The sequence below is a fragment of the Lynx rufus genome, unplaced genomic scaffold (assembly GCF_022079265.1).
Source record: "Lynx rufus isolate CCGP_SWC_20201006 ecotype Redwood Valley unplaced genomic scaffold, mLynRuf1.p SCAF_11, whole genome shotgun sequence".
Classification (NCBI taxonomy): Eukaryota; Metazoa; Chordata; class Mammalia; order Carnivora; family Felidae; genus Lynx; species Lynx rufus.
In genome coordinates this window covers 51,110,903-51,138,786 of record NW_025814825.1, presented here as the reverse complement: position 1 = coordinate 51,138,786, position 27,884 = coordinate 51,110,903, and the positions used below count along the sequence as shown (strand labels likewise).

At 42.3% G+C, this 27,884-nt stretch overlaps 1 protein-coding gene across 4 annotated transcripts in view; it reads right to left on the bottom strand.

Annotated features, from left to right (window-relative positions):
* The window catches only part of VTI1A (vesicle transport through interaction with t-SNAREs 1A), a 348,886-nt gene that overhangs the window by 100,205 nt on the left and 220,797 nt on the right, over nt 1-27,884 (bottom strand). Inside the window, exon 8 of one of the 4 annotated variants that reach the window (XM_047073446.1) lies at nt 4,084-7,558. The exons of the other annotated variants lie outside the window; for them this stretch is intronic. Within the exon in view, the coding sequence (XP_046929402.1) occupies nt 7,504-7,558 (55 nt within the window). The 3' untranslated portion in view covers nt 4,084-7,503. Of the gene's footprint in view, nt 1-4,083; nt 7,559-27,884 lie in introns of those variants that run through there. 4 annotated transcript variants of the gene reach the window in all.

Below are 27,884 nucleotides of genomic sequence, written 5' to 3'. Positions count from 1 at the left end.
ATTACTTATGTTCCTTGGAGGCTGACTGCATGATGAGAACCCAGCTGGTATCAGGTTTCAGACAAGGAGAGCTGAGCGCTTAAGGCTGATGGACAGGAGTAGCTGCAATCGTGGCTGAGACTTGATAGTTGTGTGACTTTGTGCAAGTTACTGAACTTTTCTAAGCCTCAGTTTCCTCATCTGTAAGAGAAAATAATAATGCCTCCCTTACAGATTTGCTCCGAGGGTTAAATGAAATGAAATTACGTAATGATTATAGAGCACTTGCCATGTAAGTGCTTTTTTTTTTTTTAACGTTTATTTATTTTTGAGAGAGAGAGAGAGAGAGAGCAGAGGAGGGGCAGAGAGAGAGGGAGACACAGAATCGGAAGCAGGCTCCAGGTTCTGAGCTGTCAGCACAGAGCCCGACGCGGGGCTCGAACTCATGGACCGCGAGATCATGACCTGAGCCGAAGTTGGATGCTTAACTGACTGAGTTACCCAGACTCCCCACATATAAGTGCTCTTAAAATAAATGGCAATTAGGATGACAACAGCAATCATGACAATAAGTGTTAAGAAATTTGTGGGGTGCCTGGGTGGCTCAATCGGTTGGGCGTCCGACTTCGGCTCAGGTCATATTCTCATGGTTCATGGGTTCGAGCCCTGCGTTGGGCTCTGTGCTGACAGCTCAGAGCCTGGAGCCTGCTTTCGGTTCTGTGTCTCCCTCTCTCTCTGTCCCTCCCCCACTCACACTTGTGTGTGTGTGTGTGTGTGTGTGTGTGTGTGTGTGTATCTCTCTGTCAAGAATAAATAAACATTAAAAAAAATTAAAAAAAAAATAATTCGCTAGGTACTTCTGGTTTGGGAACAGAGGAAAAGACCTGTTTTCTAGATTCCTAAGAGGCTTAAAATAACCAACAGTTTTGCAGGTGAGCACAGGTACTCTGGTGGGCTGGTGAGGGCAGCACGGTGGTCAGACAGAGACAGGAACTGGGGAGGGAGGAGTTATCCACAGGGACCATGGCCCAGCCTCCAATCTAAGAGGTTCAGAATGGGATGGGGAGTGGGGGCCATTCCAGACAGTCTCGGGTAGACATGAAAACATGGGAAGGAGCTCTCTAGAGCTAGGACAGGGGTCCTAGATCAGAAACAGGAGACAGAAGGTCAGTGGAATGTGTCCCCTGCATCTGGTGCTGGTTTCAGAGGCCTCCTCGTGGTGGCTGCAGCATTTGCTCCATTGAATTTGAAAGGTGCTCGGCTGGTCACCCTGAATTTAAAAACAACAGGAGAGCATATCCTGATGGTCTGAATCCATTAAATCTGCATACGGGCACAATGAGATGTTATGTAATCAAAACCCCTTGAACCTGCACCGGTCTCCATTAGCAACAGAAGCAAATCAGTTCATGTTTGTGGGAGGGAGCAGTGGAAGTGAAAAGCGAATGGAAAGCCAAGGTGGGCAAGTCTGTCCTGTGTGAGATTTTCCTTAACAGGTCCTGTGTTGCACTGTGCACGCCTTCTCTGGGAAAGGAAATGCCTTTCTACTCAGTTTCACACCACCCCCTCCATCAACATATATTCTTTTTTCTTTCTTCCCCTCTGGGTTATTATATATTTAATTGGATTTGTGCCATTGACATATGCCTATGTGTTTGTGATATAATATTTTATTTAATATAGCTGGATTATATCATTCAGTCCACATATAGTTATTGAGTCCTACTGTGTATCTGGCCAAAAAATCATTAAGAAGACGAGCATTTCCAGGAGGACTTTAATTTTTGTACTCCACAGTTACGAGCTTTTGCCAAGAATACATGTCAGGCCTCCAATTTGCTTCTATACCGGTCCAGTGAGGGCAGAAATGCAAGAATACATTTTTAGTTATGAGCTGGCCAGTCCAATATAATGTGACACTTACAACTTTCTGGCTGGTGAGGGAGGGTGATAGAGGATGACATTCAGGCTCAATGTACCTGAAGTAGGTAGAGTAGTGTATGGGGGGGGGGCATGAACAGAAAAGCAGACTGGGAACCAGGAGATCCAGGTTTGATTACTAATTTGGTGCCTTGTCCAAAACTGAAGGAGTAAGGAGGGGCTTAAGACTTCTACTTTGAACTTACTGGAAGGCTGGGAGGATTGAGCAAGCAAGGCTCGTAAGGGATCTCTACCTCCCCGAGACTATGTGTCGGCTGTCTTCAGCTGAAGAATGGAGAGAGAATTGATTAGGATAAAGAGGGACAAGGATTAAAATAGAGAACCACACAGAGGCAACTGGATTATAGGGTGGACTGAGATGATGCCTGCCTGGGGCGGGGGGGGGGGGTTCTCTCAAGCTGTAGCATCAGTGTGTTTGGAGAACTCATCTTCTGTTGTCGTCCCAGAGGATAGTCTATGGAGGTGCAGACGACATGGCAGGAAATGAATGACTCAACAGTCGCCACATCGTTGGCCTATTTTCCACCTTGTCCCCAACAGGATTCAAGGTGGTTCACATGAACACACACCAGTGGCATGTGGGAAGTCACCGGGCTTGGTCTTGGCCAGCTCTGGTTCCACTTCCTCACTGTATGGCTGGAGAGCGACCATGAAGCTCAGCAAGTCTGAGGACAAGGGCACAGGGCAGTGATTTACCAATAAAAAATTTGCTATGCAAATGTCAGGGGAGATTTTATTGGTAATAGCAATGCTTTCCATTTATATAGGCTAACTAAAACATGGTAAACACACACAACTAAGGAAACAAAAGCATGAAGTTTGACCTACCCTGACATGAATCCCAAACCTTAAGAGTTGAAAGTTTTTCTCATAGTAAGCAAAGCCACGGTCTCGTCCTAAAAAAAACAGTACGTTTGTTAACCTGAAAATGCTCTAGATGACTCCTGGGTCTGGGCTATTCTGCACAATCTGATGATCGGGGATTTCATCAAATTAATGTCACTAGATAGGCCTTATAATTAGGATAAAATATTTGAAAAGTTTTAAAGATGAGGCTGTTCATTAACTCATTGATTTTCCTACCAATTGGGAGCTTGAATTTAAATGATACCCAAAAATATAACTAGGTGTGCTCAAAGAGAGAGCTAGTGGTGAGTCCTTAAATGGAAGGCAGGAGTTTAAAATGCTATTACTATTCAGATTCTCTGAGAACATTAAAACTGCCCATTAAATGAAAACTTAATAATTGGCCCTACTGAATTGTGACATTTTGTAACCTGTTCAGAAATGCAGAAAATTGTGGAAGAAAAATTCTTTTGAGGCAGAATTTGATTTGCAATGTAATATTATTCCAAAAGCCAAGGTCACCACGCACGTACACATAAAAGAACAACAATGCAGACTGACTACCAAAGCTGAGGAAGACTCTGGAAATCAGAGCTAAGGCATATGGCTCAAGACTTCTAGGTAAGTTATGCTACTAGTCTGGAAAAAAATCAACAGGCAACAGCACGAGCTCAGAGTTAATATCAACATGGAATTGACTCCTCTTTGGAGATTGCTTAAAGACATGACAGAGATAGGTCATTTTTGTCCTTTTATAGAAACCATCACAATTTTTTAAACTTACTCTGCAATGTCATTAAATAAATACAATGTAAAGACATTAACTGGGGGGAGAATCAGTGGTTTCACATCAGAAGGTTAAAAATTCTCATGGGCCGATGATTAATGAGCACCTTCTGGGTGTAGGGAGCTGTGTCCAGTGCTTTTGAGAGTCAAATATGAGAGATACATATTCCTCGTTTTCAAGGAGTTTACCACGTAGTAGAGTGGAGGAGACAGACACTGACCTAAATAAGATACGTACGTATCTCTGAAAGATGGGTAGGGTTTTGATGGGGGAGATGGAAGGTCACTGTCCAGGCAGGAGGAAGGGCAGGAGCAAGGGAAAAGCTTTTTTTTAATTTTTTTTTAACGTTTATTCATTTTTGAGACAGTGAGAGACAGAGCATGAATAGGGGAAGGTCAGAGAGAGAGGGAGACACAGAATCTGAAACAGGCTCCAGGCTCCGAGCTGTCAGCCCAGAGCCCGACGTGGGGCTGGAACTCACGGACCGCGAGATCATGACCTGAGCCGAAGTCGGATGCCCAACCGACTGAGCCACCCAGGCGCCCCAAGGGAAAGGCTTGAGACATGTCTGGGGAGCAGGGAGGAGGTTGGTGTGGCTGGAATGCAGGTGAAGAGAGAGCAGGGCAGCTGGGAAGAACACTGAGGGAACACTGAGGTCTGCCCAAGGCGCCAAAGGGCCAGTTCCATCAGAAGACAGACACTGTTAGGGGCATGGAGAGCGAGGGCAGAAATCTTCATCCATAAACTATCTACGAAAATATCGGGCTCCAACTTGTTATCCCTTCACTGAAGTATCTGTTAGCAAAGCAACCAGCCACTGACAAAAGAGGAGGCCTCCCCAAAAGGAACCAATTACTGGGAAGAAATGGTGGTTAAAGGGAATGAAGACAAAGAATAATCAGGAATTAAAAGGCGGAAGGTGAGTGAGATAAAGGAGAAAATGTGCTGGAGAGAAGGTGGTCTAATCGGGGACATGATGGAAGCAAGGAAGGGGATGAACAGGGGTCCCTCTCATCACCTCCCACCCGAGGCTAAACCCTAAGTAAACTTACTACAGGAATTTGAGGGCAAGCAAGCTGATGGTTTAGAAGCCACTGGAAATAATGGGGACTGCATGAAGTTTCTGGTTGTGGATTTCCACCCGTAAACGAATTGTTCTCCGCATTCCTATGAGAGGAACTGTAAGAAACATCCTTTTAGGAAAATAATTAACGTCAAGGGGAGATGGTCACAGCAAATGGCTAAGTGCAAAAGCCTACAAAATAGACATATGTACAGCCTGATTTTGTATAAATGATGAGTAGAGTTTATTGTATTCGGCCATCAGAAACTACATCACTGAATGGCGGAAATATTTGAAAAATGCCATGTCATCAGAAACGTTTATTCTTACTTGGACTATTCAGTGACTCTTTCTATTGAAAGTACTGTGTAATGCTTCCATTGGTATGTAGAACACCTCCGTTAGAAATATCTCTAATAAGAAGAACAATTAAAACAAAGGATCTTGGGGAAGATGTGGCCGGCATGGCATTAAACATTACAGATGAGGGTTTCCACGTTTACCACTTCTAGGAAAACAGTCCCTTATGTAAGGAATACACAGGGCCATACTTGAGAAACGCAAACATCCCCAAGCTTACATTTGCTCTCGTAATCAACGCAACTTGTTTACACAGACTTGTTACTCCATTTATCTAAACATGCCCGTGTATAAACTACGCGTACTCCACGTCAGTCTCTTTCAAAATACAAATGTTTCTGGGTTATTGTGCATTTCGACAAGCCCATGCGAATACACATACCCTACGTACACTCCAGACTCATTCTGTTTTGCATGTGAGATGATATATTTTATAAATCTGGCTCACACAGTGGGGGGACGGGTCCATTTATAGGAGAGAGAAGGAAGCAGTGACTTCACGTTTAACTTCTTGAATGTTAGCAGGATAGAAGCGTCTGACAGAAAAGAAAGAAGAAACTTCTGTCCTTGGGGTGAAGAACGTTATCAACCTTTTACCTAAATAAACTTCGCCAGGAACAGGGGTGAAAAAGTTGACTACATACTTAATAAAGTGCAGCCAGGACTGCAGCTGTTAATTTTGGTTTGATTCTTTACAGCTGAACGGAGAAAAAAACGCCTACAAGGCAACTGCGTGAGCCAAAGAGACTTTTACAATGTATAAGCGAAACTCAAATAAATAATTTTGGCAGATTCTATATTCTTTACGTTAAAATACATCATCTGCCAAATGAGGACAATGACTTTAAAATTTTCATTCATAGTAACGGGAAATCACAGGCAGGTTTCTAAAGCTTAAAATGCCAATGAAATATTTAATCGTTTCTATGTAAAATATGCATGGAAAAAAGACGGGAAGAATATGTATGAAAGTGCTAACGATGATTCGATGGACGATGAGGCTTATGGGGAGTTTTATTTCTTTCCTCTACACCTTTCTGAAGCCTCAAGATATTCAACAATAAACGTGAAATTCATATTTTAAGAATTTAAAAATTACGAATAGTTCAACAAACCCACCTTTTTTCTCTTTTGGGGTGAGAAAATGATGCAAAATACGACAAAAACGAAATTCTCTGAAGCCTATTTTAAGCAAGTGAGAACAAACACCTTACAAACATGCCTGTGGACGCGAAGACAGCTTCCAGCACTTTAAAGCACTGTGGGCTGCCGGGCTATTTCTGGGCTTGGGATCTTGACGTGGCGTGACAGGTAGGGGTGAGGTTAGGCCATCCCGAAAATACAGGAAAGATGGGGAAGTCGCGGACTCGACGGCAGAAGTCCAGGTTTCCTCAGTGCGTATCGGCTGTGGATCAGAGGGCGAATGGCCACATACGCCGTTCGCGGGCAGGTGCTCTATAGGAAATGTAGGGAGAGAGCTTCTCACCCCAATCTTTTCCTGAGGACCAATCTGGGTGGGGGGGGTAATAGGGCTGTCTCTCCCCTACTTAATTGAGAGATTGTTTCCTTTCCATTTCATCTGCATGGTGAAATGTTGCAAATAGGGAGACCAAAGTAGGGAAGACTGACTAAGGAAGAGCTCTCCACCATCTGAAACAGGCATTGACGCCATAGGCACAAAGTTATTTAATTAGCACGCATTGATTAATTTAACCTCGTGTAACCACTGTCTCCAGCTACTGCTAATTTTGTTTTTGAAGTCCAATGAAATAAAGTAGCTGAAGAGTAATTAAATGTGTCCAGTCCCTTCATCCGTATGGCTATGGTGACTGGGTAGCCCTCCACTGTGGGGGTTTTCTGAGAAGATGTTGGAAGGGCTTTGAAACAACTCAAAGCCGTGTTCTTAGGAGGTGGTGACTTCACATTAAAAATCCTAATTTAAATGGGCCTGTCAGCAGCACTTCCCTGATTATTTTCAAATATTGGCTAAAAAAAGTGACGGTGTTCCATCTAAAAGCTTGCTTTGGAAAGAAATGCTGGGCTATATTTGTTACGACCTGTCCAGCACGAAAGGGAGCAGGCAGAACACTGAGGCACGTATGCAGGTTAGCAGTCATTTGAAACTTTTTAAGAGATGCAAACGTGCCAAAAAATGAGAGCACTCTTTTTTTAAACCAACTACAGACATACATACTCAACAGATGACCAGAGTAATGTGGAGCTGCTCCAGATGAAGTCCTGCCTGCTTCGTCGCTTCTTCCTCCTTGGCCAGCTTTAGGTGGGCGGGGCCAAATTTTAGGGCTCCTTGAAACACAGTCTGAGAATCACCGTTCCACAGCATCCCTGGGAGGAGGGGTGCGTGGTAACCGCACACTGGCTCCTTCCGTACAGATCCGGATCCCTTTTGGCAGCCGTCTCTGAACGCAAAGGCTGGAAAGCTAAGAACTAAACTAATGTTTTGGAGATTCTCTTGCAACCAGGTTCCAGATGTGGCCCAGGTTTTGTGAGGCAGACGTTGGTGCAGAATTTAGAAAGCGGATGTGAGCAATGTGACGCAGCTGCATGGGAGGAGGCGGGTACCTCTGGTGAGAGAGAGAGAGAGAGAGGGAGAGAGTATGCACATGCGCGAACGCGCACAGGAGAGGGGACTGCATTTGGTGTCTGGGGGACAGCTTTGGCAGAGACTATGGAGTACAGTTCCTGCATCAAAGATGCCATGTGGTCCATGACTGTAGCGGTGAGCTCTCCTGGGCAGTGGGGTTGAACTCTTTGGCTACTGCCACGTAGCATCCAAACTAGCTTCATCGGTTTTCCCAAGGAGTCTATATGCTACTCTAGCAAATCTCTTCCTGCTTAAGTTAGCTAGAGGATTCGGTCCTGCCAAATCTAAGAATCTTAACCAACACAGCATCTAAAAACAGACCCCAATCACCTCACTGTCTCATATGAGGTATCCCCAGCGTCACCCCATGTTTGTATACCTGCTGAACCCAACACTGTTTTTATCATGTAGATACCGAACAAATGTTAGTTAAATCACATCGCTATAGCCATAGTATTACGCTGGAATAATTGTAACATCATTCAGCTACTTATCAGACAGTAAGACGAAGTCTAAATAATATAGGTAAGAAACACCTCAGTAATCAAGGGGTTGAACCACTGTAATTTTTAACTTTGTTTACTTATCTGGGTAAAAAAAAGCAAAGCATTAAAAACAACAGTCTTGAGGGGCGCTTGGGTGGTGCAGTCGGTTAAGCGTCCGACTTCAGCCAGGTCACGATCTCGCGGTCCGTGAGTTCGAGCCCCGCGTCGGGCTCTGGGCTGATGGCTCGGAGCCTGGAGCCTGTTTCCGATTCTGTGTCTCCCTCTCTCTCTGCCCCTCCCCCGTTCATGCTCTGTCTCTGTCCCAAAAATAAGTAAAAAAAAAAAGTTGAAAAAAAAATTAAAAAAAAACAACAGTCTTGATTTCTCGTCATTCAGAGGGGAAGACAGAAACAAGCCAAAAGCAATCTTTTAAGATATAATAGAAAAAACAAGAATATAAAATTATTATGGTAATTAGCAACGAACCTCAATTTGATCACTATAGAATGACATGCTTAGATCTGCATGTCTTATTGAAAAATAAGAAAAAAGAGGGGCGCCTGGGTGGCTCAGTCAGTTGAGTGTCTGACTTTGGCTCAGGTTATGATCTCCTGGTTGGTGAGTTTGAGCCCTGTGTGTGTTCACTGCTGTCCGTTCAGAACCCGCATTGGATCCTCTGTCCCCCTCTCTCTCTGCCTCCCCTCCCCTCAAAAATAAACGTTAAAAAAAAAAGAAGAAAAAATGGGCCCTTTATCTTTAAAAAATATATTGTCAGCATTGTGTCACACACACACACACACACACACACACACACACAACATCTAAGTATTATTATTATCTAAGTATTATCTAAGTATTTGATTACTGACAGCACAACCAGTTTTCTTCATTTAGAAAAGACTACCTGAAAGGACTTCTTTTTCCCTCGGTTCATACACAACCTTTATTTCATTTTCTATAAGTGGTTAGACAAAGGGTCAAATGATAACTTTAAATATTTAAGCTGGTCAATGACAGTCAAGCAGTCAGATATTTCTCTAGTTTATTGTTAAATATGGATTGCCTTAGAGGTAACCTCGGGTACACTGCAAGGCTTCCTAATGAGTTATTAGTTATGAAACTATGAAGTAATTCTGAATTTTAAATAAGACTGAAGAATAGACTGGGGTACAACAAATTAAAGGCACCATAATTATGCAATATCATGAGATGTATTAGATAGTCACACTATGCATATATCAAAAAATACATTAATAAACTGAACATATTAATAAAAAGCTAAGTCTGGCCCTTCAAGACCTCAACACTAATTGGAAAGAATTTTGACAGAACATCTTGAATAACTTTCATTATCAATCTTGGCAAGGTATTTTTCAGCTACCTAAATAATGATTATTTCTACACTCCACAGTGCATCTATTAAAACCTAAGATCTGAAAAATATCATTAGTGAGGATGAGTGAAGTAGCAAATGTTCAAATGCCACAACCTGAATCTGAATTTGTTAGTGTGATGTAAATGATATGTAAGTGTTTCATTTCATTTTCCTGTATTTTACTTTTACAGTGTCCACGTAAAGTATATCGCACATTTGCAATTACACAGCGGATGTTAATGACATATCATGCACTATTTTGCAAATTTTGGCAATATTTTTAAGATCATGCATTCTATCACTTAAAAACTTTTTTTAATGTTTATTTTATTTTTGAGGGAGAGAGAGAGAGAAACAGAGTGCAAGCGGGGAAGGTGCAGAGAAAGAGGGAGACACAGAATCCGAAGCAGGCTCCAGGCTCCGAGCTGTCAGCACAGAGACTGACGCGGGGCTCAAACTCACAGACCGCGAGATCATGACCTGAGCTGAAGTTGAATGCTCAACCGACTGAGACACCCAGGTGCCCCACATTCTGAGCACTTTAAAAAGCCTCCCAAAGTGTGATTTAATGGATTTAATTCTTAAAGAAAACATTTTGTAGCAAGGAGGATTAACCTCACAATGAAAGCAAACATATTAGTAGCAGATATTGGTGAAAAGTTATAAAAGGTAAATTTTACCTATGAGAGCTTACTCCTGTAACCAAAACACAGATTTATCCATTTTTTCGTTGTTGTTGGAAACAAAGTTATTACTAAAACAAAAACAATATCAGATCACTATTTAGTTTAAAATAAAAAAAGTCTAGGGGCTCCTGGGTGGCTCAGTCAGTTGAGCATTAGACTTTGGCTCAGGACATGATCTCGCAGTCCATAGGTTCAAGCCCCGCATTGGGCTCTGTGCTGACAGCTCAGAGCCTGAAGCCTGCTTGGATTTTGTGTCTCCTCTTCCTCTCTTTCTGCCCCTCCCCTGCTCACGCTCTGTCTCTTTCTCTCTCAAAATAAATAAACATTAAAAAAAGAGAAAAAGAAAAAGGGTCTAGCCAAAAAGGGAGTCTAATTACTTAATACCAGAGTACAAAGCACCTATTCTAGGAATACGGTTTATTAAAGTTAAAGAAAAAAATGGCAGCTGTGTGACACATTAATAATGCCTCTACCTACTCTTTTTTTTTTTTAATGTTTATTTATTTTTGACAGAGAGAGAAACATAGCATGAGTCGGGGAGGGGCAGAGAGAGAGAGAGAGAGGGAGACACAGAATCTGAAGCAGGCCCTAGGCTCCGAGCTGTCACCACAGAGCCTGACGCGGGTTCGAACTCACGGACTGCGAGACCATGATCTGAGCTGAAGTCGGACACTCAACCGACTGAGGCACCCAGGCGCCCCAACCTCTAACTACTCTTGCTTTTCATATTAGATTTGGTTCCACTAAAGATTCTCCCCTTGAGGTGAAATGTCTGCTATGTGTATCTTGTTCATAGATGGCCATAGGCAGCCTGTGTATTCAAGGATATTATTTTGTGAATACCTAGGCTTTAAGTTTCACTGAAATGGGAGGCTTGCTCAATAAATACTTGCTCCAGGTCATGAAGTCAGATATTAGAAAAGAAGGAAGAGATTGCTGCCCGAGTTGGCTGCTGTACCCCACCTCCCAATTCCCCTAGACAAGGAGGTCTTTGCTTCCTGGTTCTTTTAGTTGGGGTCTTGACTCATGGACTTCTTATGCTCGCTTTTCCCTTTCTCACTGGAATGAAAACACTCATACAGCATATGCATGATGCACGATCACGCTGCAACAGTACAAATGAAGTTTATGAATGATGTCCTTCACTTTACTGCCCCTTTCTCTCACATGGTGAGATCCGTAACTTACTAGCTATAGGACTTCCAAAGCTGAGTGATTTGTAATGTAATACTTCTTGAATCTCCAGAGCAATTTCAGCATTAGTTACAAATAAAAGTTGGCTCTCCGCATCTCTTAACCTTGGGAACATGAACCTTTAAGACTTGGAGATCAAATACCAACATTCCCCTAGGACTGCTGTGCACATCTGCATTTCTGGACATAGGACTTTTTTTGTTCCCAATCAAGTATAATCTCACTTCATAACTTCTAACTTTTGGCTCGGTGCTACCTAGATTTCCAGGCAAGCGAAGAAATGAAGGCTGAGGATTTTGTGCTTAGAGGTTTGGAAATCTGGCAAATGCTACATTAAAATGCAAGTATTTGATCTTGAACTTCAACATAGTGAAATGCAGTTAAAATACAAAGTAACCAAAGGGAGGCTTTATATATTCCAAATCTGCACCTGTATTCCGATGTTGCCAGGTATTTGTACTAACAATTCTGTGTCCCGGGCAAAATGGAATGGAGAGCCTCCCAAATTGTCCTCTGGGATCTTCCAGCCATTCGAAATAATCACTAATTCCTGCTTACATGTTCAAGCCAGGCATCCAAGGGCTGCTATTCCTGGCTGATTCTGTTGTGTGTTTAAATGTTTAAATGGTCCGATTGCATCTGGGTCCAAACTAATTTAACATGGAAAGTTAGTTCAAGGATTCCAGTCACCTTTAAGTTATCTTTAAAGCCAGCTATGAAGATTGCTTCAGTTATTAATGTACAATAATAAAAAAGCACCCTTCTGATTCACCAGACTCAAGGGTTTGTAAGGTTTCCTTAATATTGACCTTTAGGATCCAATCAGTGAGGTAAGAATTTATTTTCAAATAATTGAATTTAGCATCCATTAGCACTCTTTGGGACCTGAAAGTCACAGAATTTAACTGATTCTTATATTCAGATAATCGTGAGCACAGGTTACCTGTAAAATGAAATTCCCATGAAGATTTAGGCAGGCAGCACATTTTATAGTCCTGAATGTCATTAAGGTGGCGGTATAGACGAACTGGATTTATTCTACAAATGCTCTCCAACAATATCAGTAGCTTCAGTAAGTGGAAGCTATCTTTCATTTGTCAGTATATTTCCATTTCTGCAAGCTCTTTGATGGGAAGGGCTCTTTCTGGTACTTCTCTGTATATCATGTAGAACTCAGCCTTGTAACATGGTGGGAAAACACACTGCCTTAGATGCCAGGAGAGCAGCATTCAGCATCCAACCTCGCTACTTATTAACTGTGAGATTTCTGGTGGGGTTATTATGATACATGGGTCTTAGTTTGCCTACCTGTAAAATGGGGACAGTGTTCTGCCTCACAGTGCTCTGGCAGCAACCTAAAAAGTATGGATTAAACATATTTTGTAAACTGTAGTATTGTGTTTAAATTTAGGTTTTTGTCCCTATTTTATTCTACTCGAATTAAGAGCTACTATTTTCGAGCACTTACTATGGACTAGACACTGTGTACATGACATATAAGGGTTGTACCACTAAATCTTTACGACAATTCAATAAGGTATGTTCCATCATGACTCCCCTTTGACAGATGAGGAAACCTAAGTTTGACTCAATCCTGAGCAGTCTGGCTCCAAAATCACCACTCTAAACTGCTGTTACAGAGCGAGTCCTCTGCTTTTAGGGAAAAGATCTCACCTTTATGAATCTACCAATGGAAGGTTTAGGTGGTCAGAGTGAAGAGGAGACAGTCACCTCATCTAGGGTGACCCCAGATGTCACAAGGTAAAAGAAGACAGAGGATCTGAACCATCGGACTCGTGGCCAGAGGTTTTCCATTTATGTTCAGATTTCTGCAACACAAATATCTCATTCTGCTATGCATATTTTCAACTGTACTAAAATCACCAACTGAGGCTTAAGAGGCGGGGGAAAATCACCTCAATTCTACATCCAGCCGTGAGTAAAACGCTGGAGCTTGGGAGTCTGGGAAAATACAAGTGGACTGGCCAGGGTGGAAAACAATACTTTGTGACATGATACATCCGTTGCTGAAACAGGTGACAAGCCACCCCTCAGGGGGTATGGTAGACACAAACGACCATGGTGGGGGTCACCTCTGTGAGGATTCCCTTCTCCAGACGGACTGAAGAAAAACCCAAGAGTGGAGGTCACCTGGCAGAAACAGCGGTTACTTTCCCAGGTACCAGGCTTTGGCTGGCTACCAACCAATGCACTGCTAGAGAATGAGACCCAAGACAATACTCTGCCTGTGCTCAACAATGAGTGCACAAAGGGTGTCAAAGCATGTGTTTAAGCATATGTGAACAAAGAACATAAAGATGTGTGAGAGGGGTGTTAAAACATCAGTTCAAACATGTGTTTAACCATGTGTGAGCAAAAGGGTGTTAAGCCATGTGGTAAAGCAAGTGTTAGAGCATATTCTGTTACAAATGTTTCTCATTTGGGAGCTTAAATTATTTTCTGCCTAATCCAGGGTTGCTAAGCAATAGTTCTGTGTTGTCCTAACTTAACACAATAAGTTATTAAACTGAAAAAAAAAATTGAAGTTAGATTTCTTTTTTCCTGTCTCGGTTTCATCACGAAGAATTTACATCTATAGTTTTCAATAAACACAGTGGTAGTGTTGTGCTAGTGTAAGCAAAAACCGGGGTAATGCTCCAGGTGCAAGAAGGCAACAGCCAGAGACTAGGGAAGACCATGCTCAGTGTAGTGAGACAAATCCACAGTGTTTGGAGGCTACGGTGGCATATCACACTAAAGTTTGATACGCTGCATGGTTCACCGGCTTGGGGCGACTGTCTCATCTAGGGAAACTTAACTGCAGCTAGGACTCTTTTTGTTCTCATCTTTGAAGATATGAAATGCTGCGCCAGAGAGCGAGGGTTTTGACGGTGCTTATTGGCGGTAAAATGTGATGGAGTCAGACTTTGAGGTTTGTCTGACATTATTTGCTAAATATATTAGCTTCTGAATCTACAATGGTGCTGGGGTCTTCCGTTCCGAAGCAAATGAATCCTCTTATTTTAAAGGGTGAATACAGAATCCTGGACGTGACTTTAAAAAGAATGGAAGTAGACTAAAAGCAGAATGTGCTATTGATGCCTTCCTACAGGGTAAAGAAAGAGACCTTAAAACAAGGGTACGTAGGGGCGCCTGGGTGGCTCAGTCGGTTCAGCGTCGGACTTCGGCTCAGGTCATGATCTCACGGTTTGTGAGTTCGAGCCCCGTGTCGGGCTCTGTGTTGCCAATGCAGAGCCCGCTTCGAATCCTCTGTCTCCTCTTTCTGCCCCTCCCTTGCTCTTTCTCATTTTCTCTCTCAAAAATAAAGAAACATTAAAAAAAATAAAAAAAAAACAACCCAAGTGTACATATACTAACAGATTAAAAAAAAATTCAGGTAGCTACCTTATTTCTTATCGTGAGACAAAGCTGTAAACAAAATAAGCCAGTAAACCTATTTAAGCCCACTCATTTCTCCGCTGGGAGAGGCTATTTCATCAAATATTCTTTTTTAAAATCCCAAGAAACAGAAGAAAAGCGAAAGATCGGCAAGTTTGTGCTTAAATTCCATTTCCTATACAGTAAATTAATACGGCCCTTTCTGCTTCACTGGAATGATTTGTGTATAAATGCTATTTGATTATACCTAGGAAAATACTTTTGGTCATTCTGAATAAAGAACAATCGATACAACCATTAAAATCAAAATATTGCCTTCCCAATCACCTTTTGCCTCAAGACCGCGGAATGTTTCGTTGAAACAAAAACTGGCAAGAGAGAAACAAACAATTAAAGCTAGTGTCTTCTGTCGGCCACCCTTGCAGCAAAGGTCAGAGGATTTTTGACTACTTCTCTCTGCCTGTTTGCTTGTGTCACTTAATGATTTGTTCATGCAGTTCGGTACATACTCAAGAAAATGCAATTCCTCAGCAGGATAAAGCATAGTTTCTGGGTGTTGTGACCTGACTCTTTGCTTAAACAAGTTCCAGAGCGTACACTGACAAAGCGGGTGATTATTTTTTCTTCTTGGAGACGCGGCTCAAATAAAGAAAACTAAGAAAACAGGATCCCGCCAAGGAAATACTAGAGGAAAGTTGTGCAGAGGCTTTCCTAATTTATGTTTGGTCGTTTTACTGTTGACCAAAACAAATACACTGATGAGCCAATTCATTTTCGCAATCCCACGTTTCTTCATTAGTAAGGCATTTCACTTTTAATAGTGCCAAACGAATATAGAATGCAGACCATTTATTTTCTGTCAATACGAAATACACTCTGGTAGCACTGAGGATAGTCTCCGAATGCATGTAAGTCAGGCTCAGAATAACGTCTGGGCTGCAAAAATGAAGAAACATCTGTAGATCTCACAAGCTGAAGGAAGAAACTATAAAGGAGTACGCTCTGAGGTCCTCAGAACCAGCTGAAATTGTTAGTCGGGGCTAGTTAACCGAAGGTTCCCCATTTTCAGTCAAACAAGCATGCAAACACACCCCACTTTGTAGAAAACAGAACAAGACAAACAGCCCTGATGGAGATACAGACCTTGAGATAATACTTCTGAATTTCTCTGGAGGTGCCGATTTGAATACGTATAATCATTCTCCTTAATTACATTTTTCTCTAGACATGGAATACTCCATAAACAAAACACACTGGGGGCAAGTAGGGGCAAGAGGCTCTTTCTGTAAAAACTCTTCCCTAGAGTACTCTGCACAGGGTTAGGTAGCCTAATGTGGTACATAGTAAGTCTTGCATAACAATTTGCACTTTTAATCAAACTTTTCAGAAGGCAGCAAAAAGGATCAGAAAAATAATTTTAGCCTCTTCTGCTTTCTATTTGAAGTGACCATCATTAACCTCAGTGGAGAGGTCACATGTGGAGGGAAAGAGCTCTGGAAGGAGTGAGTTTTCCCAGCTTTACAACCATGGGCATTTTGCTCTCGGGCTGTCGGGTGAAGGAAAGTGCTGGCCACGGCATCCTGAACATCCTCTCTGCCTACTCTGAGCTCTGTGACTTTCCTGGAATCAGCCTGCCAGAGATCCTAAACAGGATAGGAAGGAACTCTATTGTAAACTGGAGCCATATTTGCAAGTGTGTATTTAAAGTAAGCTAGAGAACTTTCACAATGTCCCAAATCGAGACTGGGCAATTGCCTCTTGAGGTTGGCACCACTTCCCTTTTTATGAACAAAACAACCTCAGCAATTATGGGAAAAAAGGCAAAACCAATGCAAATAAACCGACAAGCTCGTTTATCTTTTTCACCTTAAACACTGAAAAAATGTAGGTTTTCTTAAAGCCTCAAGAAAATTAAACGTTTTGTATGTTCAAAACTTATCCCCCTTTCTTCTACTTAATGTTTCTTACAAATGCTTATAGAATCACTCCCACATTAGAAATCTTGAACTCTTAAAATACTTTATGTAATTCAACGCAAATGCTTCAATCTGAAATGACAGCAGTAAATAACAGGTAGAAAAGTTCAAGGTAGGTACTGTTTAAGATAAATATTTCTCTAAATTCCAAGTTTTCATTTTTTGGAAACTAATGGAAAGACAGACCTCAAAAAAATTTCACGTGTTACACTTCCTATGTAACTTCAAGACAACTCAGTGAGCAGAAGCTGAATTTGTAACTTTTAGTCAACTGATTTCCTTTGCAACATTTGCTTTCTGAGACCAACTCAGACTAAGATTATTTTTTAAACACTGAATCATCAAGCTTTCTTTGAAACAGCATTAGCAGTAAAAATTTACCCCCCCAAATGAGACTCACTCTGCCATCCACAGGCATGCTTCCAGACGTGAGAGAGTTTTAAATGTGTTTTCTTCCAGATCTTTACTAAAATGCAAGGAGTTAAGTTGGCAAGGTTTATATAAACCAAAGTCGTAACTCACTTGTTCTTTTGGGATAGCTCGTTCGTTCATTCATTCATTCATTCACCCACTCTTTCATTCAATCAGATATTTCCTGAGTGTCCATTCTGTCCCAGGAGGTAGCAGGACACAGGGGGTATAAAGTAGAATAACTTTTGGTCCTGGCCCTTGAGCAGCAAAGGGCTGTGGGTGCCACAGAATAAAGCAAGCAAGTATGACACTGAGCTATGAGGTGGCGCTAGGGGTGGGAGGGGAGAGTTGACGTGAAAATAGACCCGGTGCTTTAGGTCTGTGATCAGGAATGCCTAGTTGGCAGCAGGACAGAGACTGGACAGACAGCACATGTGATCTCAGCGAGACTGTGCAGATGTCCAGCACCCACGGGCCAGAGTACCTCCTGTGTCTCCCAGGGTGGCGCTCAGGGACTTGGAGATCCCTTTTTGTACCTCCTCTGGGAAGCTGAGATGATAATTTGATCACTGCTTAAAAAATAAAGAAAGAAAAAAGAAAAGAAAGGAAAAAGAAGAGGAAAACCCTCTTAACATTCTTTAGCTATTCCCTTGTATTGGTGCCTTGAGCCCGTGTCAGGTAAGTTTTTATTAAAAAACAAACAAACAAACAAAACATCTATAATTTTAAACCACTTAACATTAAAATTGCCTACAGTTTTAAATTCTCTTCAGCTTTAGGGAAACTGAATGGGTGATGCTCCTCCTGTCCCTTAAAAGGAAAAAAAAAAGGTTTCAGGAGGGCAGGAAGACAGGTGTCACTTCACTTATACGTGTTTTGGGACTTCTTACGTTCTGGTCCCATGTTTGAGCCCTGAAGTTAGCAGAGGTTGGGAATCAAAGTGAGAGAAAACAGAAGATATTTCTATTTGCTAATGGTATTGCGCTAGTGATAGGGAGAGAAACATTTCTTCATCAAACATTTATTGAGTGCGTATTATGCACCAGGCACCAGGCTTACTGACGTGGTGACACAGAGATGAAAGCCAGTCCTCTCCCCAGGGACACACGGTCAAGTGGAGGAGATGGGCGGGGACTGACAGTGAAACACAGCAAGGGTCTCACGGCACTATGTGCAGACCGCTGGAGACTCGAGAAGCTCATTTTAGGCAGGACAGAGACGATTACCTTTTATTTTAAATATTCATAAGCACTCGACAATTTATTTGGGATAGTTATAGCACTTAATAGGTAAAACAACACATAACTGGGACATTCGAATCATGATCACATGGATAATTCTCTGTGAAATGAAGCGAGAGGTATTTAAGCAAGAGTGTGCCAATTTGAAGAGAAAGAGTGGTACAGGTGTTAGGCAGGTGGAGCCAGGACCAAAAGTGTGATGGTATTACTCAAACCCCTGAAGTTTGGGAAATAGGGCAGATCGGTGTGGCTAAGTCCAAAAGGATGCCGTTTTCCAAGGGTTGGACTCCTCTTTGTACGTTCCCTGGCTCAAAATAAGATGCCATGAAAGAGGCACAGACTTCTAGGAGAGCCCGGGGAAGGGAAGGGCACTAACATGGGCTGGGGGATTCAGAGGGGTTTCCAGAAAGAGGAGACCAAGGATGAGAAGTTATGCTGAAAACAGTATTAGGACCCTGGTATGTAGAATGCTGGGATCCTAGGTTTGGATGGAACCTCAGGCATCATCTGTTACATTATCTGTAATTAACTATAAAATACTTCTGTACAGATAGTGTGACAGATATGTGTATATTAGTTAGTCTTAATCCATGCCCTTGGGTAGTGGGTTTATAATTGAAGGGGCCTAATGGGAATACACACTTCAGGGTGTTGAGTTCACATTGAAAAGACTAACGAAAAGCCGTATTCCAGAGGCAGCTACTACAAGTGTGGCAGCTCTCTTTATCTTATTAATTAGTTACTCTTAATTAGCAAAATGAATAATTATTAATGAGGGCATTAGAAATGGCACTGAAGCTCTGTGCACTGGCTAGAGGTATTGTCCTTGGCACTCCCACAGGGTGCAGGGAAAGGGCATCGGAATCTAGTGACCCTGGAATGGTGTCTTGCACTCAGGATTCTCAGTGCTCTATCCATCACTCAGAGGAGTCTCTCACCTGACTCTGACTAGAAGGTTAGCCAAGTCCTTTGCTAGAATATTCTCACATCTGCCTCTAGTGATCCTTTCAGGCAAACTGCTGTTCACGCCCTCTCCCATCAGGACAGAGGACAGGGACTCATTTCATCCAGAGGACAAGATGGACGGCTGTTTGTGCTCCTGTTTGTGAACACGTGTTTCTAGATGTGGCAGATTTCAGTCTGGGGTTTGCTTTCATCTTGACATATTACTTGGGAAGCAGGCATAGCCTTCAACCACCTCCAACTCATCTGTCTCCAACTGTAGCCAATGTCGACCATGAAAAACCTAGTAATCATGAAAGACCAAATTTGCTAGAGTCAGATCTAAGCTGAACTTGCTCTCTCAGAGAGGTTAAGGGATTTGCTCAAGGACACATGGCTAGTTAGTCATAAAACTAAGCTTAGCATGCGGGGCTCTTTGTTACCATCTTCCTGGTCAACCAATGGTTGTTGGCCAGGGATGCTCATCCCAATCATCTGCAGAACTTGTAGACCACGCACATGCTCAGGTCCAGCCCAGGAGAATGTGATTCTGTAGAAGATCTGGGAGTAGGGGCACAAGTTTCTATGTTTTCTAAACATCTGTGCAGGTTACATTCTGATGTACACACACAGACATACATATAAGTGAGAATCACTGGACTATCCCATGATACTGATAAATGCAAAACGTGTAATGTCTATTGCACAATTTCTATGGACCCGGCCCTGTGCCAGGTGCTTAGCATGCTCTATGTTATTTTAGTTTTAAGTAATCTCTATACCCAACGTGGGGCTCAAACTCATGACCCTGAGATCAGGAGTCGGATGCGCTACTGACTTAGCCAGCCAGGCGTCTCTCTATTATTTTATTTTTATAACAAATCACTGAATAAGATATCCTTAGCACTTTACAGATGTAGAAATTCATGGTGCAAAAGTTAAGCAAACTGTCCAAAGTGACAGCTTATAAGTGGCGAGACACAGATTCCAACCCAGATTTGCCTTTCTCCACCAAACTGCTCTTAACCATGATGCCCTGTTACACATCATGGGACATAATATTGCTGGGAAAATATCTAATGCAGGGGTGAAGAAGGACAGCATAAATGAGCAAAATGGGCCAAACAGAAACTGGGGTGAACCAGAGACCACGTGTCCTTCTAAAGGGCTCTGCGTTTTGCTTGATGGCTATTCTGAATGTTTTAAGAGTAACTATACAGAGCAACTGGAAGTCTCATACGTTGCTATGGGGATGCAAAATGGGTCAGCCACTTTGGAAAGGGTTTGGAAAGGGTTCTTATAAAATTAAACATATACTCACCAGATGACCCAGCAATCCTACCCATAGGTATTTACCCAAGAGAAATAAAAACGTCTGCCCACAAGAAGATATGTACACAAATGTTCATAGTGCCATATTTATATGTGTTCCAACCTGGGAGCAGCTTATGCCTTCATAAACTGGTGAGTGGATAGATAAATTATGGTGAATCCCTACTGTGGTATATACTCGGCAATGAAAAGAAATGAAATACTAACACACACACAATGACAGGTGAATTTCAAAAGCTCTATGCTAGGCGGAAGAAGTTATACACAAAAGACAAAATACTGCATAATTCCATTTACATAAAATTCTAGAGAAGGCCAAACTCTAGTGTCAGAAAGCAGATCAGTGGCTGCCCGTGATGGGTGAGAGAGAGGGGAACTGAGAGCTAAGGGCCCGGAAGGAACTTTCTAGAGGAAGAGCACTGCTGTGTCCTGATGTGTTGTGTGGGTTACACAACTGCATACCATGACCTGAACTCCTCAAATTCTATACTTAAAAGGTGTGATTTCTACTGTATGTAAGTAATACCTAATACCTCAATTTAAAAAACAAAACTGCCAACCAAAAAAAAAAAAAAAAAAAGCAAAGGAAAAAAGTTCTGCACGTCACTTATGGCCCGTAGCTTGCGGTTTTCAACCTCTGGTCTCAGTAGAGAGATTCCGTTTTAGATTCCTGAGGAAACACAACAGATGACAAGAAGTCATCCATCATCCTCCCCAAGGCTGGGCTCAGGAAAAATGGTGAAGCTTGTGTTCATCCCCTTCCTCCATTTCTCCTCCTCCATCAGGTGCAAAAGGCTTCCATGCTGCCCCCTGGCTGTTCAGCACCTCCTACCCCGGCACCTCTAAAACCACCCTGCCTTTCAGCCCTTCAGCCCTCCTCCCAACCTCTTTGACTCAAAGACTGTTCCTCAGTGCTCTGTGCAAGGCAGAGACAAAACCTGGCTAACACATCACCAAGTAGGTGCCACGAACAACACTGATTAATTCACCACGTAGGTACGAGCATTTGACAAAGACGATGCATGGGACCCTAAGCTCAATGTTCTTTCCTTTTAGATACTTACAGAATGCTTTGGGAAAAGGAGGCTATTTCTGGAACCCTCCACACTCATCTCTACCAGAGAGTGGCCAGCCTGTTTGTTTATACATATGCTTTGTCACAATATTATCATGAAACACCTTTAAGTGAATATACGCAAGAGGTCTGTGTGGATAGTACAGAAGTTATATGCGATGATCATACACAATTATCAAACTCATAGTGCTCTTAAATATCAGGCTGAGGAACTCTAAGACACAGTAGAGTGAGCCCTTCTGTTTTCTGAAAAACTAGTGAATGCCAACCCTATGCGGCTGGGCTTTCCTGAACCTCTGTGAATGTCCTAATAACTTGATTAAAAACGAGAAGGTGACAATAATATCCAACTGACTACAGTAACACAAGCTATCATGTTAAGTTACAAAGAAAAAAGGCAGAGGAACTTAAAATTTGTATTAATGCCACATAAAGGAAAATGTTAACATATGAATAAATACTAAAACAAAAAAAGGAAGAAAAGATCATTGTGGGTGTATTGAGTTATTAGTGATTTTTCTGCCTTTTGTTTTTAAAATTGTTGCTTTCTTTTGGGGCTCCTGGGCGGCTCAGGTGGTTAAGCGTCCAACTCTTAATCTTGGCTCAGGTCATGATCTCTTGGCCATGAGACAGAACCCCACATTCAGCTCTGCGCAGACAGCATGGAACCTGCTTAAGATTCTCTCTCCCTCTCTCTGTCCCTCCCCTGATTGCGTGACGCTCGTGCACACATGCACGTTTTCTCTCTCTCTCTCTCTCTCTGTCAAAATAAATAAATAAACTTAAAAAATATTGTTTTCTTTTGCTTTGATAATACTATCTGTGTAATAAACCCACATCAGAAGAAGAAAAAGAAATCACCCAGACTGGACCACAGCCAGCACGGTGTGCTGACCTGTCACCCGTGAATTAATGTCTGTGTTGACTGTTCCCACTTCTTTCTCCTTATAAATTTGAAGGCCGAGGGATTTTGGTAGTAGAAACATACCAGTCACATGCAAGTATTTTATCCACCCTTTAGTCATGTTGATGAGGACAGCCACTTCTTTCGAGGCTGTCCACTAAGGATCCCCATTTGCAAGTGGAAATAATAAAATCCAGAGAACTGATTAATAAAGCAGCTGTGTACCTAGAAAGAACCCCAGCTCCAGAGATGACTTTGACTTGGAAAGTTTTTTTCAATGATATCTTGACAAGACACGTGGTTAATACCTTTTCCCCCCAAGCAAAAACTGGATTAAAAATTTCAAGTCCTATTAAAGCAAAATTGTTGCTTTAAAAGCAAATAAGCAAGCGGACAAACAAACAAAAAAGGTAGTATCATGGCCAGGCCAGTTGCAGTCAATGTTGTTAAGTTTGATTTCAGCCCTTCCAGACTCTGACATGTGACCTCCTAAGATCCTCCAGGATCCGCCTCTGCTCTGCTCCTGTATTGACCTACTTCTAGGGAAGAATCTGATTATGTCGCATGCAGAGCTGAGAAAACAGGTTACAATGGTGCCCACACAGCCTCTAAAGAGACAACCAAGTCTAATGATTAAGAGAACATGCTCCGTAGGGAGGATTTGGGGGCACCGGCTCCAGATGGCATTTTTGATGGCATGGGACTCCTAAAGAAAAAGCCTACCTTTTGGTGGAGGTCTATTCTGCCTACACACATAGCCACCTGTACTTGTAACACCTTTCCAAATCCTTAGGAAAACACGGGAAGTAGGTATGTTCAGGAGGAAATAACCCATGAGACAAAACTTATTAATGGGCTACATGACAACTAGGGAAGAATGTGGTCTTTTCAGAAGGTTCATTCTGCCTAGAGCACATAGTAGGTGTTCAATAAGGAATAATGATGGTGAAAAAGGTGCACCGTAGGTTTTCAGGCCATTGTGATTTTGCCAAGCTTTTATCTCCTCAGTGGAGGGGAGGGTAAAAATGGGAAGCAGATGACAGTTGGGCACAACTGTGAACATGTTGTGAGATGACCCACATTCTACCGTTGAAAGGGGAACATCGGAAAATGAGAGGCAAAAGTCATAAAGTTGACAATATAGAGCTGATTTGAATCATCTGCCATACCTGCCTTGCAAGATGCTACCTCCCTGTTCGTGCTGTTTCCTTAGCCTGGAATCCCTTTTAACTTTGCCGGGGCAAATGTTACCCTTCCTTCAAGGGCCATGCCATCCGTGAAACTCACCCGGATTACTCCAAGCTGCCGGTGATCTCCAGACTCCAGGAACTGTGCACTGAGGTCTGTGATCACCAAACATCTTGAGTTAGCCCTTCTTCTGCCCTCCTTATCTCTTTCTGACTAGGGTGTGGGTTTTCTGAAGGCAAGAGTCATCTTGATACATCCTTGCATACCCAGGAAACCTCTTTTCACGTATTTGTGGAGTGAATTACCATTTTCCTAATAAATGGTTCCCAGGATAGGAGCATTAATAGGGGAAATCAGTTCCTGTAGGTAAGTAGTCTTTATCGCTGGAGATTCGAGTTTTCCCCAAGAGGGACAGAGAAAGGAAATGAGGAGTAAGGACACGTGTGAGGATGCCTGGCTTACAGTAGACAGGCTTGTGTGAGGCTGTCATGATGGCCAGCACAGGCAAACAGGCCTTGTCTTCAGGATGCATCAGTAGACGCCATCAGTGACTAGAGATGCCACGGTGGACTTTTCCCAGGTAGTATTTGGAATGACCCCCTAAATCATGCCTCACTATATTACCGAGAGGGACACTTAAACCTCAAAGAAGATTCATCTAAAGAAACTGGCACGTGGGATTTCATTTTCCCTAAGGCTTCCATGCCTTATGTAGTAAATCATCAATAATTAAACAGCAACAGTTAAAACAAGACCACCCAGGCATACAGGCCCAAGGGTTGAGCTACAGAAATGGTTTGTATGGTCCCCTTATCTAGGGCAATTCTAAAGATCACTCACAGTTTCCAGTTTAAAATGGTGCCTGGTTGATGGCTCCTGATGTTGCATCTATAAAAGGACCCATTAAATTGGGATGGAAAAATACAAGATGATAATTTACAACACCAAAACTGACATCACAAATTGCCAGAGCCTGGAAGGATTTTTCTACCACTATTAAAAAAAAAAAAATGAATTGGGCTGAAAAATGTAAGCAGTAGTCCACCCTCCACAAAGTCTGCTACTAGGTTAAAAATGCACGTCTATAACAAGTAGAAACTGAGCAGCTGTCTCTCTCATCAGTGGATGCTGCAACTTAGGAAGTGTTTGGGCTGCTGTATTCATTCCTCTTCCTCCATGTTCCACACCTTGTTTCTCTTCTACAGCCAGTAAGAAACTAGAGTTCCCAGGGAAACAATAAATCAACATTGAATGGCAGTAGGAAAGGTATGGTGTAAGGTGCTGGACCCTGGGAAGTGTGGCCTTCCTAAGTACAGTGTGCCTATATCTGGTGGCGGAGGAGATCGCAGTTGAGCATCCACACACTAGACATTTTTTCATCCCAGAGTCATGGAGTTGGGGAAAGAAGAATTCCCATTTCATTCCCATAAAGACAGTCCCGACAAAAAGGACTATCTTTAGACAGAGCTGAGCATATAAAGCTGCCATCCACTTGCAGATCTGAGAGAGGGTTGGTTTTAAAAAGTAACCAGACCACACAAAAACTCACAACAACACAGGGACAATGGAAAAAAAGATCCTACAAAACAAGGGAAAGGAAATGAGACCTTAAGGTTCAGAGGAAGAACGTGATTCTTCATATACATCTGAATCATATACTTATCCTGAAAAAGTTACTTGAAGAAATATCCCCGCTGACTACCAAATTAGATCAAGGGTGGCAAAGTCACAAATGAGATAAACACTGATTCTCTTCAAGGATGCCACCCCGAGAAATTAATACACTCTATGAACGCAGACACATAGCATCAGTGTATAGCAGGAGTCGGAAAACACCTCCATGTTTGGGGCGCCTGGGTGGCTCAGTCGGTTAAGTGTCCAACTCTTGCTTTCAGCTCAGGTTCATCTCATGGTCTGTGCATTTGAGCTTCACATCGGGCTTTGCACTGACAGCGCAGAGCCTGCTTGGGAATCTCTCTCTCCCTCCCTCTCTGCCCCTCCCCAACTCTCTCACTCTCTCAAAATAAATGAACTTGAAAAAAAAGTTTGAAAACCTTAAAAAAAAAAGAAAAGAAAAAACCTCCATGTTTAATGTAAAGGAAATAATCCTGTGAGAGAATATTATACCACTGTTATAAATAAGGATTACAGAGGGGCGCCTGGGTGGCTCAGTCGGTTAAGCGTCCGACTTCTGCTCAGGTCACGATCTTGCGGTCCATGAGTTTGAGCCCCGTGTCGGGCTCTGTGCTGACTGCTCAGAGCCTGGAGCCTGTTTCAGATTCTGTGTCTCTCTCTCTCTCTGACCCTCCCCCGTTCATGCTCTGTCTCTCTCTGTCTCAAAAATAAATAAACGTGGGGCGCCTGGGTGGCTCAGTCGGTTAAGCGTCCGACTTCAGCTCAGGTCATGATCTCACAGTTCGTGAGTTCGAGCCCCGCGTCGGGCTCTGTGCTGACAGCTCGGAGGCTGGAGCCTGCTTTGGATCCTGTGTCTCTCTCTCTCTCTGCTCCTCCCCTGCTCACACGCTCTCTCTCTCTCTCTCTCTCTCAAAAATAAGACTAAAAAAAAAAAAAATAAATAAATAAACGTTAAAAAAATTTAAAAAAATAAAATAAATAAGGATTACAGAGTTTTTTATGGCATGGGAAAATGCTTTTAATATAATCTTAATGTATAGAGTGGGATATAAAATTGTGAATGTTGTATGACCTCAATGACAGAAATAAAATACACAGGAAAATACATAGAAAAAGCTTGGAATGAAATATGCCAAAACCTTAGAGTTCCTATGTTTTCACCAGTGTGATCATGGATGACTTTCTCCCTATTTCTTGATAAATTTCTTTCTCTACAAAAATAAGGGGCTTTAAAAAAAACTTTTATTACTAGAAAATACTTTATTTAATTAGGAAAAAAATATAAATATGTGAAGACAATGTGGAAACAGAAATATGTGTAAGATATAATATGAAGCGAGAAAAGCATAGAATATTATACATAGATCACGACTGAAAAACTGCCAGGGAACATCTGCATCAAAGAAGGTAGTTTGTTTCAAGGTGGGGGGCTAAAAATGATTTTTTATTTAAAAAAATTACCTTTATTATTACTAGTTTGTGTTTTACAGCAAGAATGTAATTTAAAAAGAGTGCCCCGGGGGCGCCTGGGTGGCTCAGTAGGTTAGGCACCTGACTCTTGATTTTGGCTCTGGTCATGACCTGAGGGTTTGTGAGTTAGGGACTGGTGAGGGCTTTGGATTGGCTCTGTGATGACAGTGCAGAGCCTGCTTGGGATTCTCTCTCACCTTCTGTCTCTGTCCCTCTCCTGCTTGTGCCTGTGTTCTCTCTCTCTCTCTCAAAATAAATAATAAACTTAAAAAAAATAAAAAGAGTGCCCCAAATAGAACACGTTAGCTACATCCTCAGTGTGGCGGCATTACAGAAAAGAAATCTCTGAGGCCAGCAACTACTTTCCAGCCACAGTTTCCCAAAGACCACTCAGGTTCACTTTCATGTACCAACCAATGACCGTTACTACAGCTTAGGCTAAGCCCTTGGCTTATACTCTATGGATAGAATGCTCATGAATATTTGGTGATGAACAAACACATGAAAGAAGAAAAGCCTATTCCACTTTATAGACACAGCCTTTGGTAAAAAAAAAAAAAAAAAAAAAAAAAGATTCTTTACATTCATTCAGTTTTTACAGTATCTCCAATGTTGAAAACTACAAGGATGCTTTGCTTCAGGAACACTCATTCATTCATCATAGATTACATGCTCCATGGAAATCCAGTTGGAGCCAAAACCTGGTGCCATATTTTTATTTCTCTTTTTCCATTTCAAAAGAAAAAGCTGTAGCTAATTCTAATTTTCCTGCAGGCAGAAGGAAGGGGAACTTTTTATGTATGTGAAAGAATGGCACCCCCCCAGCCACCTGAGGACAGTTCCTCCCAGGAACACCTGTTTGCTCCAATTGAAGCCTGTCCAAATTGAGTCCTGGGGATCGGAAGCTTGCTCTTCAAATGTCCCACCATTCTACAATATTTATTCCCCACCTGTCTGATGGCCGTGATAGCTTGGGAATGCTCCAGCCAGGGA